The sequence below is a fragment of the Mobula hypostoma genome, chromosome 3, assembly GCF_963921235.1.
Source record: "Mobula hypostoma chromosome 3, sMobHyp1.1, whole genome shotgun sequence".
In the NCBI taxonomy this organism is placed as follows: domain Eukaryota; kingdom Metazoa; phylum Chordata; class Chondrichthyes; order Myliobatiformes; family Myliobatidae; genus Mobula; species Mobula hypostoma.
In genome coordinates this window covers 215,188,645-215,207,285 of record NC_086099.1, presented here as the reverse complement: position 1 = coordinate 215,207,285, position 18,641 = coordinate 215,188,645, and the positions used below count along the sequence as shown (strand labels likewise).

General features: G+C 41.3%; 1 protein-coding gene across 7 annotated transcripts in view; it reads right to left on the bottom strand.

Annotated features, from left to right (window-relative positions):
* LOC134344521 (5'-AMP-activated protein kinase subunit gamma-2-like) overlaps nt 1–18,641 on the bottom strand; it is a 512,949-nt gene that overhangs the window by 38,457 nt on the left and 455,851 nt on the right. For all 7 annotated transcript variants that reach the window (XM_063044464.1, XM_063044467.1, XM_063044463.1 and 4 more), the window contains one exon: nt 5,557–5,602. In XM_063044464.1, coding sequence (XP_062900534.1) covers nt 5,557–5,602 — 46 coding nt within the window. The remainder of the gene's footprint in view (nt 1–5,556; nt 5,603–18,641) is intronic.

Here is an 18,641-nt window from a genome sequence, read left to right as displayed (position 1 = left end):
TTTGGTAAGTGTGATTTGCACTGAATTGCCCTTTTATTTTCAATGTGGGATTCTGATAAGGCAGGGATTCCTAATCTTTTATCCTAGTTTGGAACCCCTATATAAGGAAATTTATTCTGAACGATTGTCTATTCATCTTAAAGCAGATGTACATCTTGCAGAACTTAGAAGAAGCTGCCAAAATAATAGGTACTCTTTCTCTGGACATCTCACAGTGAAGTCTCAATGCTTTTGTTGTACAAGACACCAGAGTTAACCGAATAAAATTCTGGGACTTTATTGAAACATACAAGATTTTGCAAAACCAGAGCATGATGTGGAAAGGTCATTTCTTTTGGAAATCCTGCCAAAGGCAGGCAAAATCCCAGCAGCCCAGACTTCTAAAAACATGAAAACTAGACAGGCAATGGAGCCGAAAGAAATTCTTCCAAAATGTCAGTGTCCCCCAAAACACGGAAATTAAATCATATGGATAATCAAAGCTTTACTGATTGTTCACCTTAGTTCAGTGAGCAGTTGAAGCACTTAGCATGGTACAGACGGACAAATCTAGATTAAACTACATGGAGCTTGCCAACTTATTTGAAATAAGAATTCTCGACCTCTCGTTTTACTTATTTACACCATATCCTTGGGAAAGCTGTGCAGTATCTTCCCTCTCCTAATAAACATGTTACCATGAAACCTGACATGGATATTAGTAAATAGAACTTGTGTTTTAATTCCCATTTCGTTCCTGTATCTGTTGGGATGAAATACAATTGCTAATACCATGCTAATGTGGCCGTGTACACTTGGTAACTTCCAAGGTCAAATTTCACATTAACAACTATATATTTAGCATAATAAAATGATCCATGCATTTCAAAACAAAACTGGAAAATAGAATTTAACAACAAGGATAGAAGGAGATATTAGGGCAATAATTTATGAAGTTCATCAGAAGGAACATCAGGCTCAAGTTCAAGTTTAATGTAATTCAACTGTACATTCGTATACACTTAGGCAAAACAATGTTCCTCTGGATCTGTGTATTTGCAAGTTGATATAAAGTGCATGTATGACATAATAGTTAAATATACAGCGGTATTATGCTACTGGCGCAGTCATTAATAATATGTACTGGGTGGTAGCAGGGTGTTCAGAAGTCTTGCAGCCTGCAGGAAAAAACTGTTACCCAGCCTAACAGTCCTTGTTCTTATACTGCAGTAGCTTCTGCCTGACGGTAGGAGGTCAAAGAGATTGTTACAGAGGTGATTATATATCTCAGAGCTCAAGGCAATGGCAGCAGAGGAAGCAGGCACGCCAATGGCAGTCGATTAACACTGGGACATGTTAGAGATCAAAATTAGAGTAGAGCTTTTCAACTGGAGAATGCAGCGAGGCAATTACTCAGGAGGAATTTGGGAACAAGTGTATTTTCAAAACTCAGGCTCTGATGTACAGTAGCTGGAGCCACTCTAGGTTGGATGCACTACCAGCAGGGTGGGGGTGGTAGGGGCAGATACGTTAAGGACATTTAAGAGACTATTAGATAGGCACATAGAAAAACGGAGGACTATGCAGAATGGAAGCGTTAGATTGATCTTGGAATAGATTAAAAGGTTGGCACAAGATTGTGGTCTAAAGAGCCTGTTCTGTGCTTACTGCTCTATATTCTATGTCAGCAAGATTTTGTATACGAATATAGTGAGTTTGGACAAGCTTAAACTAATGAGAACACGATGGCAGGTGCATTGAAATGGGCAAGTCCTGTTGTCGTCAATATATATGTTAATGGGATGTAATTATTCTCGGAAAGCAGTTATTTATTGAGTATCCTTATATCTGCTTTTGATAAGGCAGAGGTGAAACCTTTTGGAATCTCTCCTGGGTAGAGGAGAGGCACTCAAACTGCTGGGATAGAGGATTTTGCCCAAACATCATTGGAGGAACAGTGACGCATTTCCAAATCAAGATGGTGAAAATATGGAAGGTAATATTGTGGTGGTATTCCAATTCATCAGATACTCTTTTCCTTCCGGGAACTATGGGCTTAGGAGAAGATAATGAAAACACTGTGACAAGTTGCTAAGATGCTATTACTGTTACTACAGCCAAGATGTACCCATAACAGAGAAAATTAATTTTAAAGACTGGTGGAAGGGGTATCCAAAAAGTAGATGGCTTCATCCTGGACACCGCTGTGCTTATGAACACACTTTAGAGTTAGAGAAAGTAAAATAATGTTGTATCAGGTTATAGAACATTGCACAGTACAGCACTGAAACAAGCCCTTCAGCCCCCCATGCCCTTCAACCCAGCTAAATAAAGCACTTGACATCCCGCCACATAAAGAGATAGAACTCACTGATATTTTTTAATATCAAAATAAACTTTATTTTTAGTAAAAAAAAACAAGAATAAACTGTAAAATGCCTTTTCATTCTTACAATCATAGACCATGGACTCACTTTCAAGGACTCTACAGCTCATTCTCAATGTTTGTTTATCTACTGGTATTTTTTTTCTTTTCTGTGTTTGCACGATGGTCCTTTGCTCGCCTTTATGTGCAGTTTTACACTGATTCTATTGCGTTTCTTTATATTTACTTTGAATGCCTGCGAGAAAATGAATCTCAGGGTAGTATGCGGTGACATATATGTACTTTAATAATAACTTTGGTTAGATCAAGATTATAAAGATTGGAGGAGAGACTGGGATGGTTTAGGATGAGTACCAATATTTCATTGAGGTTAACAAAGTGTAACTGGCCACATTGGCTTTGGTATTAAAGTTCAAAGTAAGTTTATTATCAAAGTACATATATGTCACAATATACAACCCTGAGATTCATTCTCTTGCGGGCATACTCAGTAAATCCAAGAACCATAATAGAATCAATGATAGACCACATCCAACAGGGTAGACAAACAACCAGTGTGCAAAAGACAACAAACTGCAAATACCAATGAGAAAAAAAAAGCAGTAAGTATTGAGAATATGAGATTAAAGTCCTTGAAAGTGAGCCCATAGGTTGCGGGAATAGTTCAGTGATGGGACAAGTGAAGATAAATGAGGTATCCCCACTGGTTCAAGACCCTGATAGTTGAGGGTAATAACTGTTCCTGAACCTAGTGGTGTGAGCCCTGAGGTTCTTGCCAAATCAAAATGTCCCTTTATGTCTGTCCTGATGAAGGGTCTCGGTCCAAAACCTCAACTATTTACTCATTTCCACAAATGCAGTCTGTTGAGTTCCTCCAGCTATTTGTGTGTAGCTTTGTATTTCCAGCATCTGCAGATTTTCTCATGTTTCTGAGGCTCCTGCACTATTTTGCGGATGGCAGCAGCAAAAAGAAAACATGACCTGGATGGTGGGATGTTGCCTTCCTGTGACAATGCTCCATGTAGATGTGCTCAGTGGTAGGGAGGGCTTTACCTGTGATGGACTGGGCTGTATTCACTACTTTTTGTATGACTTTCCATTTAAGGGCATTGGTGTTTCATCCCCAGGAGATACAGGAAGAGAAAGAGAATTAAGACGTTACATTTGCAAATATCCACGTCAAGTTTCATGATAACCTGTTTATTCGAAGAGGGAAGATACTGCACAGGTTTCCCAAGGATATGATGTAAATAAGCAAAGAGTAAGGTATAGAGGAAGATTGTTTAACAAGATGCCAATGCTTTTTTTTAAAAGGCACAAATTCTTCTGCAGTAATTTGAGATTCAGATAAGTTAGACTGGTAATTTTAACACAGGATCAGCATCAGACTGGAGATCAAAGCACTGGCATCTTGTTTTAATTATGTGGTGAAGTGTAATGCATTTGTGTGTTCATTTACAATCGCAAAGATAAATCAAAATACCCCCGATGTCTTGGAAATTACAGGGTAATGGGATAATTATTCACATTGATTGTGAAAAGTTAGAGCTAAATTAATAATTCCAAACCCAATTTCAATACAGGCTGCTGCCTGAATTAGATGACATGCCTTCTGAGGAAAGGCTGAGTAAGCTAGGCCTTTTCTCCTTGACCATAATACATTTGAGCAGCATTAGGCCATCCAGCCCATTGAATCTGCTCTGCCATTTGATCATGGCTGTTTTATTTTCTTTCTTAAACCTATTCTCCTTTTCCCTGTAATCTTTGACATCCTTACTAATCAACCTCTACTTTAAATATACTCAATGACTTGTCCTCCTTGCCCATTTGTAGCAATGAATTCCACAAATTCACCTCCCCCACCCCCCATGGCTAAAAAAATTCTTTGGAGTGAAGGATGAGAATTGATTTGATACAAGACAGTGCCTTTTTTCCAGGCTGGCAATGTCCAATACCAGAGGACATCTGTTTATGGTGAGTGGAGGAAAGTTTAAGGGAGAGGTCAGTGGTAGGCTTTTCGTTAAAACGAAGTACACCAAGAGTGGTGGGTGCCTGGAACATACTGCCTGGAGTGTTAGTAGATTAAACAGGGACATTTAAAAGGCTTTTAAATAGGCACAATGATTAAATAAAAATGGAGGACTATGGACTTTGTAGGAGAGAAGGATTAGATTGACTATGGAGTAAGTTTATATAGGTAAGCACAAAATAGTGGGCTGAAGGGCCAATATTGCACTGTACTGTTCTATGTTCTAAAGACCAAGATATTTCGTCGCAAAGAAAATGGCAGCCAGAAACAGTTTGTAGAACAACAGCTGATTCAGTTTTAATTTGGTAGATTTTCTTCAATGATTAAATAAAATATTTTCTCTTTACAACTTCAACAATGTGGAAATATGAAATGAGCACTTTGAAATGCATAGCTGTATAAACTGCCAATGCTGATGTCAAATTATGGCATCTTCTGATATCATTTGAGAAATCAAATGCCCAATTTCACTCACTTCTCCAATAAGGAAAATGATTTGCGCCAAAGAAATTACTTAGAAATAGAACATATTTACTCTCACACACACAAAGGGCAAGATTCAGAAGGATCATACCATACCATTTTAAGCAATACTGTGTTTTCCTCAAAAGATAAAACAATGTCTTTATACCCAAATAAGTGAACAGAGTTTAACTACCCTGGGCAAGGTCAAAGTCTAACTGTTTTCAGTCTATGGGTTATAACTGTTGAAAGTGCAGTGCTGAGGTTACTCAACAGAGATTATAAATTCTTTGTAAACAAAATGTGACTGAAATTCGAAAATGATAGGAATTGCAGGTTAGGCAAACTTCTTTTAAACAGGGATAACAAAATGATCCACAGAAGGTTTTTAGTTGTATCTTATATGTAGCTTACAAATGCCGTACAAAACATCTGTGAAGTCTGCACATAACTAAACTTATCAATAAACCTAAAAACTGTTTCTAAATTAGGTTTTTAAGCAGTCTCCACGATTCAGAAGTAAACTCTGCTCATGCTTGTAGATCTGAACCAGGCCAATAGCAGCAGCATAACAGCTGACTGTAAAAGCCCCGGGTTTTGGGAAGAGATCACTGTCCTGCTCACACAAGAACAATGGCTCATTTAGGTGACATACTGGAGAAAATTAATGGGAGTCAAAAGTAATTTATGTTATTCTTACCTCGCCATGATTCAATCTTATGCTCCTCCAGTTCATAGATTTGTACCTACAATGGGGAAAAAGCAGAGTTTATCAGTGAAATATTCTCAAAGGTGTCAATCAAATTATCTTTTCTCCTACTTGAACAAGGGCATACCATTGAACAAAGCAGACTATGTAGAAAATTGGTCAATTGGTAAGGCAATGAGTGATATTGAACAAACAGACCAAAGTTACTGGTCCAATCCGTCAATCATTTGAATTACAAATGAAGGGGAGGGGGAATCTCATTGAAATCTATCAAATATTGAAAAGCCAAGATAGAATGGACATGGAGATGTTTCCCGTAGCGGGTAGTGGGCGAGTCTAAAACCAGAGGGCACAGCTGCTTTAGAACAGAGATGAGGAGGAATTTCTTTAGCCAGAGGGTGGTGAATGTATGGAATTAAAATGCTACAGACGGCTGTAGACGAAAAGTCACTGGGTATATTTAAAGTGGAGGTTGATAAGTTCTTGATTAGTAAAGGTGTGAACGTTTATGGGAAGAAAGCAAGAGAAAGAGGTTGAGAGGGATAATAAATCAGCCATGATTGATGGGATGAATGGCCTAATTCTGCTCCTATGTCATAGTCTTATGCAGTCTTTGGTGAGGCGATGGATAGCTAATGAGGAAAAAGAAGTATGATGGTGATAGTGAACCCAACTCCTGTGATCAATACCACAATTTGGCACCCTTTACTGAAACCTTTTTAATGTCCAACAATTATATTGTGACTTCTCAGGCAACTGAGTGAGATGATAAACAGCAAAATTCATATTTAATCACGTCAGATTAAAAATTAGGATATGCACATGGAACTAAGAAACAAACTAAAATATGATAAAAAATTTTAGGGAACAGGCAATGGTGGACTTGCTTCCATGACTTTTGGAGATTCCAAGTTGGCAGCTGAGGTCAATGTAGAATCCACAGACCTTGCCATGTGTATGAAAGGTGGCAATAAATGGGGCTGGATAGTGGATGTTTAGGGAGCTGGGGTATTCCTTTGGCCTTTTTGCTGGGCTTATGAGTGCTCTTGAAGAAAACTCAAGATCTCTGGTGACATCCTAAATATTCCTCCTTGAATTTCAACAGTCATGCACCAGGGAATTCCATGAGTCAGTGAGGAATTTTGCACCTTTTTAAGAAAGCTTCAAAAAACATCTTGCAATGTCCCCACTGTCCACCTAGTTATCTCTTGCTGAGGTGCAACTCTGAAGCTGATAAAATTGTTTATTATTGTCACATGAACCGAGGTACAGTGGAAAAACCTGTTTTGCAAACCATTCATAAAGGTAAATTCATTACAACAATGCATTAAGGTAGTACACGGTAAAACAATAACAGAATACAAATAAAGAGTTACAGGTACAAAGCAAGTGCAGTGCAGATAGACAGTAAGGTGCAAGGTCACAATGAGGTAGATTGTGAGGTCAAATCTCTTACTGAACTAGGGAAACATTCAATAGTCCTACAAGAGCAGGATAGAAGCTGTCCTTGAGACTGGTGGTACGTGCTTTCAGGCTTTTGTACCTTCTGCCTGATATGATTGGGGAGAAGAAAGAAAGTCGATGTGAATTACATTGGTTGATTTACTGAGGCAGCATGAAGTGTACATAGAGTTTCCATGATGTACTGAGGTGTGTTGACAATTCACTGCAGTTTCTTCCAGTCATGGCAGAGTAGTTGCCATTCCAAGCTGTGATGTGTCCAGATAGGAGTCTTTCAATGTGCATTGATAAAAATTGGAGAGGGTCAAAGGGGACATGCCAATGATCTTTAGCCTTGTGAGGAACGAGAGGTGCTGGTCAGCTTTCTTGGCTGTGGTGTCACTGCGAGTAGTATGTACATTAGGAACCTGACATCAGGAAGGAAATAATGTAGCCTATACAATGAATTGAATGGGTGTAATCAGAGCCTCAGAGCGGGGATCCCACCTGAGCAGAGGACTGTGACATTAGAATGTTTATCCTTTGCATGAATTTAGAACATTTGGTGAAGAAAGCATTGATGGTACCTCCAAGGCTAACATCTTCAGCATGGAGGCACTACAGCTCCAGTGACCTGCATTCAGTGCAGATCTCCTTAACACTGTGGGCGGAGACTGCACATTATCACCATGACAAAGCTGATTTCCTCCAGGCACCCGAATTCCCTCCCACATACCCTCCCTTAGTTAAAAAAGTAGCAAAATTAAAGGAGAGTCAGTGGTGACTTGAGAGGGAATACATTGCAGGGATACAAGGAATGAACAGAAATGGGACTGATTCAATAACTCTGTTGGAAGTTGGCAAGAACCTGAGGGGGTGAATACTGTGTCATGACAAGTCTTATTTTAAACTTTGTACATATAAATAAAACCACAGCCTGGGTAGCATCATTGACCGCAGCTTCTTGTTCCATTTATTCAATAGCCAAGGATACCTCAGGCTAATAACCAAATGCTGACCCACAAAATATTCTGCAATTCCAGTTGCTGCTGCAACTCATCTAGCCTGTGTAAGCTGCTCCTTATGTAGGTGAATTGCAGAATCTCAGAGAATGAGGTTACAAAAGAATAGGGACATGGACTGTGGATATTTGAATCTGGACAACACACAAAAAGCTGGGAAGATCCCAGCAGATCGGCAGATTTAGAGTGAAATGGAAAGTTTGATGTTTCCAATCGAGACCCTTCATCTGGACTGCTGCTCTCCAAAACCAACTCCAGATGAAGGGTCTTGACACGAAATATTGACTGTACGTTTCCCTCCTTTCATGCTGTCTGACCTCAATGTAAAAGTCAAGTTTATTGTCATACACACTAGTACGCGTAAGCCTAGGTGCAATGAAACGAACACTTGCAGTAGCATCACAGGCACACGACATTAGATAAATAGCATTCACAAGTGTGCTAAGTTACTAAATTACAAGCAAATGGGATTGCTTTGTTACCTAACACAGGTACAATAGGCCAAATGACCTATTTCGATAGCCATATAGAAATATGCCAGGGTCCAAAATACACATTCTATTTCAAGAAGACCTAAGAAAAGTTTCCAGCATTTGCTCAAAGTATCCCTGGCCCACAATAGCTCAAAGTGAGGAACAGCATTCAGTATGACACGAAGAGCCCACAGTATGGTATGTGTGTCAGAAGCAACCAGAGGTCACAAGAAGAAAAACAATACCTCACATCGTGCAGCTCAAAGAATGTGTTGGAACAAAGGATTTCATTTTGTGGGGTAGTGGCACGTTTACTAGGGGTAAACAAAGATGCTACCTGTCACAGGCTTCACTCGAAGATCCTTAATAAACTGAATAACAAGAATGGTACATGATGTTTAAAATTAGTTAGTTGGAAGGAGTATGGTTCAGGGGAGGAGATATTAAAAAGTTAGAGAAAATTTTATTTTAAGGTGATTATTGATCATTTTAAGGTGACTGGAGCACTGGAGGTGATGGGGGGGGCGCGGTTGTGTCAGAGGTAATTTTTTCCATAGAGAGTGGTGAGTGCGTGAAATGCGCTGCCAGGGGTGATGGTAGAGGCAGATTCAATAGGGATATTTAAGAGACTATTAGACAGGCACATAGATGAGAGAAAATGGAGGGCTATGTGGGAGGGAAGGGTTAGATTGAGTTTAGAGTAGGTTAAGAGGTCAGCACAACATCATGGGCATAAGGGTCTGTTCAATGCTGTAGTGTTCTACGTGAATGGACAAGACAGTAGCTCGGGGCAAATTATAGTAAGAACCTAGTTCACAAATATAGTTGGCCATAGGCCGAGTGCTAATGAATGGAATTACTAGAGAGTAGACTTGATAATTGGCTTGAACATGGTGGGCCAAAAGGCCTGTTTCTTCAAGTAACTCTCCGACTCCTTCATTCAATTAGCCATTAAATGGAAAAATGGTAAGATGGCAACACTTTAACCCCTTTATACAAATGTACCTAGCATGGGGAGCGAATAGGCAAATTTACATCTCTAAGTATGAGCTAACAGCCAGTACACAGATGCAATTACAAAGGGACCAAGGGCGAAAGATGGAAAGTTGGGTGCTGCAGTGGCAGATGGAATTTAATCCAGGGAAGTTAAATTCTCATATGACACATGGAGTGAAATTCGGGATCTAGAGCTGATTCTGTTACAGGAGTCAAACTGGGCATACTGAAGCTGTGATAGAACAAAGGACCCTCCCAAAAATCCTGGCAGTTCTGGACATTTCTCACCCTCTGCATGCCACCGTAGCTGAACAGAGGAGCTCTTTTAGTAATAAGAGTAAGACAACTGTGCTGCTCCAAAGGGCACTATATGAGGTCATTCTTATCCTTGGCCATTGGGCTCTATAATGAGTCAACCTATAGCTGGGAAGCGATGACCCCCCTTCCTGCCAGCCTGTTATTAAGTTCTGTTAAAGCTCTGTTTACCACACCCTGTGCAATACTACCATCACTTCTTATCTGGATGCTGTGAATGTTCGCCCATTACTGTATAATTTTGTGGTAATTCTTGTACTACTACCTTATCAGTGTGAACTTGTAAATCTTCTAATCTTTGCCTTGTAAATCTTATACACCTTATTTTTAAGGTAACTTTTTTCTTTCTTACTTCTCTTCTAATATTTGTATATCTGTGCACATGTAATCCTACTGTGACACTAATTTCCTTTGGGATTAAAAAGTATCTATATATCTACCTAGAAGGCACAGGTCTAAGGAGGACAGGAGAATTTTTGAAGAGGTCTGGGGGCAAGTTTTTCCACATGAAGGGCAGTGAATATCTGGAAAAAAACTGCTAGAAGAGGTGGCAGGGGCAGATATAATGTTTAAAAGGCATTTGCACAAGTACTTAGTACTTAGGTACAGAATATGGACATAAAGTGGGAAAATAGGATTAATGTAGACAGGCACAGACAAGATGGGTCAAAGGGCCTGTTTCTGTACTGTACATTAATATGGTATTAAGGCTGAGAATAAATATTCCAATTTAATTAACTTTTTAAAAAGATAGATAAATACTTTAATGATCCCAAAGGAAATTACAGTGTCACTGTACCCATTACAGGTGCACAGATATACAAATATTAGAAGAGAAGTAGAAAGAATAAAAAATAAGTTAACACAAATGGTGTAATAGGAAGGGGTCATCACTTCCCTGGCTGACTCATTGTAGAGCCTAATGACCTCATATAGAGCTCTTTGGAGCAGCACAGTTGTCTTAGTCTATTACTAAAAGTGCTCCTCTGTTCAGCCAAAGTGGCATGCAGAGGGTGAGAAACATTGTTCAGAATTGCCAGAATTTTCCGTTGGGTCCTTTGTTCTACCATAGCCTCCAGTGTGTCCAGTTTAACTCCTATAACACAGCCAATCTTTCTAATCAGTTTATTGAGCTTGTTGGCGTCACCCGTGTTGATGCCATTGGCTCAGCACACCACTGCATAGAAGACTGGACTGTTGGCGACAGATTGGTAGAACATGTGAAGGAGTGGCCTGCATACCCCAAAGGGCCTCAGTATCCTCAGGAAGTAGAGGCGACTCTGGCCTTTCTTGTACACAGCCTCTTGTGTTAGTGCTCCACTCAAATCTGTCATCCAGGTGTTATCCCAGGTACCTGTAGGTCCTCACCACATCCACATCCTCACCCATCAATAATTAACAGGGAGCAGTCTTCCTAAAGTCCATCACCATCTCCTATGTCTTACTAATGTTGAGCTGTAGATGATTCTGTTTGCATCATTTGACAAAGTTTTCCACCAGGGCCCTCTGTACTCATTGTCCCATCCTCCTTTCATACACCCAACTATTGCTGAGTCATCAGAGAATTTCTGCAGATGACATGACTCAGTGTTGTATCTAAAGTCTGAGGTATACAGGGTAAACAGGAAGGGAGCCAATACAATCCCCTGTGGGGCCCCAGTGCTACTTATAGCCATGTCTGACACACAGCTCTGAAGCCACACACACTGTGGTCTGCCGGTCAGGTAGACCATCATCCAGGATGCAATGGAAGTGCCAACCTGCACTGAACGGAGCTTTCCCCCAGCAATGAGGGCTGTATGGTATTGAAGGAACTTGAGAAATCAAAAAACATGATCCTTTCAGTGCTGCCCTGCTTATCCAAATGGGAGTAGGCTCTGTTCAACGGGTAGATGACAACTCTATTTTGCTCCTGGTAAGCAAACTGCAGGGGATCAAGGACTGATCTGACCATGGGTCAGACATGAGCCGGGACCAGACTCTCTAGGGCCTTCATGATGTATGAGGGCAGGGCCACTGGAGAGTAGTCATTCAAGACTTTTGGTCGGCCCTTCTTGTGTACTGGGACCACACATGGTGTTTTCCACACAGTCAAGACCCTTTTCAGGCTGAGACTAAGATTGAAAATGCGCTGGAGAACTCCACACAACTGCTCAGCACACTCCTTCAGGACCCTAGGGTCACACCATCCAGTCCCAATGCTTTGCTGTGCCTGAGTTTCCCCAGAGCCCTTCTCACCTGCTCAGTAATGAAGGGGAGTCCATGATGACTGGGGAGTTGATGGGAGATGTGGGCTAGCGGAGGTGAAGATTGGGACAATAGCAGTTGGTATGTAGATGTGTAGATGGTAAGTGCAGGGCAAGTAGGGCATGTAGATAGTGGTAGCCTGTGTAATTCATCCACGTGTTGAATTGGAGGGGGATGGAGGTGTTGGTGCAGAGGGAGCACTGGGTGCTTCGGCACCTGGACTGGTGTGCTGAGGGGGGTGTGAACAGGAGGGCAACTATCAACCCTGTTGAAGAATTGGTTTAATACATTAGTCCATTCATGGCTGCATTGTAAGGCTTTACAGCTAGGCTGACTGAAGCCAGTGATATTCTTCATGCCTTTCTGCACCTCCCGTGTGCTACTCTGCCGAAGGTTGTTCTCTAGATCTCTCCAGTATTCCTCTTTAGCCACCTTGATCTTCTCCTTTAGCTCCCTCTGCACACATTTCAATTCCCCCGTCTCCTGATCCAAAGGCTCTCTTTTTGCGGTTGAGAAGAGTCCTTAGATTATTGGTGACCCATGGTTTGTTGTTAGGGAAGCAGCAAACAGTCCTTGATTGTATTGCAGTATCCACACAGAAGCTGATGTAGCCACTGATAAGTCCATTAATGTCTGTTAATGTGGTTCACGAAGCACATTCTGGTCAGTAACCTCAAAGCAGCCCTTCAAGGGCTTGATGGCCTCTAGAGGCCATTTCTTTACTATCTTAGCAGTAGCTAGCTTTTGCTGTACTTTGGGCTTATACAAGGGCATGATGTGAACCAGGTCGTGATCTGGTTCATCAGGATAGGCAAAATGGAGGAGGGGCAGTCCTGATAAACACTATTGGTAGTAAAATCTCAAATAGCGATGAGAGGCATACAGGGGTGAGATAGATTGGCCTAGTGAATGGTGTCACAACACCTTCAGAAAGGGAAAGCTGGGAATACGCTCTTTGAGTGGTCACAGGTGGAAAGGGTGAGCTGCTTCAAGTTCCTGGGTATCAACATTTCAGAAGATCTAGCTTGAACCCAATATAATGAGGATATCACAAAAAAGGCAAATCAATGGCTCCGGCATTAGGATTTTAAGGAGATTTGGTATGTCAACAAAGATTTGGGAGGAGGAGAAGATGGCGACGTGACGGCAGCACGCGCGGCCACTTTGGTGGTGATGCCTGTTATCTGTCAAGTAGGGGACCGTGCACAATTCTGATTTGATGGAGACAGACGTGAGAGTATGGAGGAACATCTGGAAAACTTCTGAAATGCCCGCTTTGCTGCCGCTGCTACTGTATGGTAACCGGAATCTCTGGAGCAGAAGGCCCCAAAATCCTCGGCTTTGCGTGTTTCAACAGCCGGGGTGAGGTCGAAGGCGCTCGGCAGAGGATGGCACTCGGGAGGCTGTATCGGAGAGGCTGGCCGGAAGCTCGAAGTTTTCGGACGGATGGACTCAGTGTTGGCTGTGGTCGGCTGCTTCCAAGGCATCGGCAAGTTGACGGTGCCTGGAGGTTTATGGTAGGGAGTTTCTCCCTTTTGCCGCCTGCTATCGGGGACTCGGGGACTTTTGAGACTTTATTTACCGTGCCTATGGTTTGTTCTTCATCAAATTATGGTATTGCTTTGCACTGCTGTAACTATATGTTATAATTATGTGGTTCTGTCAGTGTTAGTCTTTGGTTTGTCCTGTTTTCTGTGATATCACTCCGGTGAAACATTGTATTATTTCTTAATGCATGTATGCATTTCTAAATGACAATAAAAGAGGACTGAGTGTTCTCATAATCTAAAAAAAAGATTCTTGCAAATTTCCATAGAAGTATGGTTGCATCAGTGTAGTACGTGGCCAAGTGTTCAGGGCATTGGGCTCATGATCTGAAGGTTGTGGGTTTGAGTCTCAGCCAAGGCAGCGTGCTGTGTCTTTGAGCAAGGCACTTAACCACACACAGCTGAAAATGGGTACTGGCAAATGGCTGGGGGTTAACCTCGCGATAGACTGCCGTCCTATCCGGGGGGGGGGAGAGTCTCGTACTCTCAGTCACTCCACGCTACAGAAACCGGCATAAGGCTTGGGACAGACTTTAACTTTAAAAATGGTTGCATTATGAAGACTTCAATGTACAGAATCAGCAGAGAATGCAAGGGGTTGTAGATTCTATCAGCTCCAGTAAAGGCACAACCCTCCCAACCATCGAGGACATATTCAAGAGATGGCGTCTGAGGAGCGGCATCTATCATTAAGGACCCTCATAATACGGGACATGCCTTCCTCTCATTATCACGAGGAGGTAGTACAGGAGTCTAAAGATCCAAACTCAACAATTCAAGATAGCTTCTTTTCCTCTGCCATCAGATTTCTGAATGGTCCCTAAACCTATGAACACTACATCATTATTCCTTTTCTTTTCACAATGTATTTATTTTGTAATTTATAGTAATATACCTTTGTTCTGTATTGCTGCCGCAAAACAATTTCATGTCATTTAAGACAGTAAAACCCAGAAAAGATGGGATAAGGCAGCAAACATATGTAAAGTGTCTTAGTTTGGAATATTAAATGGCAAATGGCCATGAACAACGGTGGGAACTGGGTATAGTGTAAAGCCAAAAATTAGTGGCACATGTAACAAGTGGTAAACAAGGGTGGTGTGGTAATGTAGTGGTTAGCACAATGCTTTACAGCACCAGTGACCTGGGCTCATTTCCTGCCACTGTCCTGAAGGAGTCTGTATGTTCTCCTGTAAACCTGTGGTTTCCTCTCGGTGCTCCAGTTTCCTTGTACAGTCCAAAGATGTACCAGTTGGTAGGTTAATTGATCACTGTAAACGTCCATGATAAGGCTAGGGTTAAATCGGTGGGTTGCTGGCCGGCGCGGCTAGAAGAGTGGGAAGGACCTGTTTTGCGCTGTATCTCAATACATAAATAGATAGATAGATAAACAAATAAATAAAATCATGGGCTTGCTCATACACCATCAGGACACAGTGAATTTGTAATAATAACATGAAAGACAAATTCACTTAATATTTAGGATCACTATATCAAAGGGACATAATTATAAAGTGATTGGAGGAAAGTACAGTGGCATATCGGAATTAAGGGGTTTTTTCATACAGCGTGGTGGATGTGTGATAAGCTCTGCTAGAGGTAGCGGTAGAGACAGATACATTAGGGTCATTTAAGTGGCTCCTAGGTAGGCACATGGATGAAAGGAAAATGGAAAGCTATGTGGAAGCGAAGGGTTATATTGATCTTAGAGCAGGTTAAAAGGTTGGCACAACATTATGGGCCAAAAGGCCTGTACTGTGCTGTACTGTTCTTCGTTCTATGAAACAACTCCTGAACTAGCAATGTAATGAGAAAGAGCTCATTACTAATCCAGTAGTTAAGCAAGAGTGATCATAACATGGTAGATTTTTATATTAAGACTGTTCAGTTTCACCTGAAACCAGGGTCTTAAATTTACTTAAAATAATCAAAGTAAAAAGCAGGAACAAGTTTTGATAGAGAATCTGCACTAAAAGAAATGGCAATAAACAAGTGACAGTAACATTTGAATGATTAATGTCCTCTTGCTGCAGTGCTTCAGAAGAGTGGACACAATCATTAATTTTACAAAAATTCTAATTTTATAACACCTTTGGTCACATCTCTAATGGAAAATAAATCCTAAATTCTTAAAGCCTTCTTTAATAATAGCTAATCCTCACCCAGAAATACTCTCCAAGGACTGAGATAAATGTTTTCCTCTGTATTAATATCCTTTTTTACATCTTTGTATGAAAATGACAGGCAGGCAAGATCTGTAGATTGGAAAGGAATTATAATTCATTGATCCAGTAACAGCCACTTTCTATAAAAGCCAAAAATATAAAGTCCCTCAGCCAACTAACAAAAAATATCTTCAAATAAAGACCTTACTATCGACTGCAGTGAAGAGACTGCAGTTGTTGGTGTGGTCTTTATTTGATCGGATGAGCATCCAGAGATCAAGGTCATTGACCCAGAGATACAAACTCAAGCCTCACTGCAGCTGGAGAATTTTAATTCAAAATAAAAAAGTTGGTTTAGTAGTATCTGTGAAATTACTATATTTTCATTAAAATCTCTCTGGTTCACTAATGTGCCATCTTTACCTCTTCTGGCCTACATGCAACTCTAGATATAAAATATTGATTCTTAATTGCTTCCTCAGTTCTGGGACAATTAGAAATGGGTAATAAATACTAAATTTGATGGTAGCATCCACATTGCGTGAATGGCCTAACATAATAAAAATGGTGCTAACATATTTGGATATTTTACTTTAACAAGACCTGACCTCCATCCTTGCCAGAGATTTGTCCAAATGATTCCAAAGTTGCACACCATGCCCAACTGCTACCAAGGTTGACCGTGCATGCACGTGTGTTCAACATTCGCTTCCTGTTTTACTACTCTAAACCTCCTGGCACAAAGGACCCATGGTCTGTCTTATCTATCTGCACTGCCCTCTCCTAGTCATGCCTCAGGTCAGAGTCGCACAGCACAGAAACATCCATCTGAACATGTTGTCCAGTAAGCTACCTGTAGATTATTGCAGGTTACAAGAGGACATTGATAGGATGAACAGCTTGACTGAGAAGTGGCATCGGGGTTCGATGTCAAGTTGAGACAATTTGGAAGGTCAAACTTGAAGGCTGAATGCAGGGTTAATGACAGGATTCCTATCAGTGGAAAGGAACTAAAAGCTTCTGGGATCCACTTCCATAGATCCTTCAAAGTTGCCATGACACTGAGACGGTGGTTAAGAAGCCATATGGTGTGTTGGCTTCAGTTCTGGCTGCTTCATTAGAGGAAGTATGTGGAAGCTTAGAGAGGGTGCAGAGGATGCTGACTGGATTAGAAAACATTTCTTATAAGAAAAGATTGAGCAAGCTAGGGTTTTTCACTGCGGAGTGAAAAAGGATAAGAAGAGGCATAGATAGAATGGGTAGTCAGAGACTTTTTCCCAGGGCGGCAATGGATAACGTGAGAGGATGTAGTTTTAAAGTGATTGGAGGAAAGTATGGGGGGCGTTATCAGAAGTAGACTTCTCCACCCCCACCCCCGCCAGAAAGTGGCAAGTGCATGGCATACAGTGCCAGGGCTGGTGGTAGAGGCCGAAACATTAGGGTACTCTAAGATAGGCACATGGATGAAAGAAAAATGGAGGGCTATTTGGGAAGGAAGGGTTAAGTTGAACTTCAAGTAGGTTAAAAGGTCAGAACCACATTGTGGGTCAAATGGTGTGTACTGTGCATGTTTTAGTCCCACCTGCCCAGATTTGGTCCATAGCCATCTAAATGTCTTCATGCTCTACTTCTGTCATCTGTCACCTCAGATCAAGTCTTACCATTTGTGGTGCAAGATTCAGTCTGTGTCAACTGTCACAAGTAATCAGTTGTGAAACCGGCCCTTCGACCCAACTCATCCATGCTGACTATGTTGCTCAGTAAGATAGTCCCACCTGCCTGAGCTAGGCCCCGAGTTCTCGAAAACTCTCCCATCCGTGTACTTATCTAGAAGGCTTTTAAATGTTGATGATGTGCTGTCCTCAACCACTACTTCTGGCAGCTCTTACCAAATATGCATCACGTTTTGCAAGAAACTGCCCGATGTCCCTTTTAAATTTCTCGCTTCTGATCTTAAAACTATGCCCTTGTTTTTGGAACCACACCCCTCCCTCCTGGGAAACCAAACTTGTGGTTTCAATCCTGTCTATGCTTCTCATGATCTTTAAACCTCTATTAGGCTATCCTTCAATCTCTTAAATTTCAGGGAAAATACCAGTCTAAACAACCTCTCCTTGTAATTCTGGCCCTGAAGTCTCGGCAACGTCCTGGTAAATCTTTTGTGCGCTCTTTCTAGTTTAATAACATCTTCCCCATAACATGGTGACCAAAACTGCACACAATACTCTTAAGTGTGACCTCACCAAAGTTTTCTGTAACTGCAACAAAATTTCCTGACTCCTTTCGTCAATGCCCTGACTAACATGTCAACTACATTCTTTGCCACTCTATCTACCTCTACGCCACTTTCAGCGAACTATGCACTTGCACTCCTTGATCCCATCTGTTCCATAACACTCCTCATACCCTGCCATTCCTTGTAGAAGTTCTCTTCAAACTTTTGTACAAGTTATCTACAACCTCAGCTTCTCCACATCACTAAACTCACAATATTTAGGGTTCAGTTCTTCTCTATGTTTTATGCAAAACATAGAATATAGAACATAGTACCCTGCAGCACAGTACACAGTATTGTACTGATCTTGATCAAACTAACCCTTTCCTCCTCCATCTCTCTATCATCCATATACCCTTCCAAGAGTTTCTTATATGACCCCAATGTATCTGCCTCTACCACAACCCTTGGCATGGCATTCCAGGCACTCACCGCTCTCTGTGTAAAAAAAAACTTATCTTTCCTATATTGCACCCCCACCCATCCATACTTTCCTACAATCACTTTAAAAATTAAGCCCCCTTCTATTAGCCATTTCTGCCCTGGATAAAAGTCTCTGGCTCTCCACTCGATTTCTGCCTCTTATCATCTTGTAT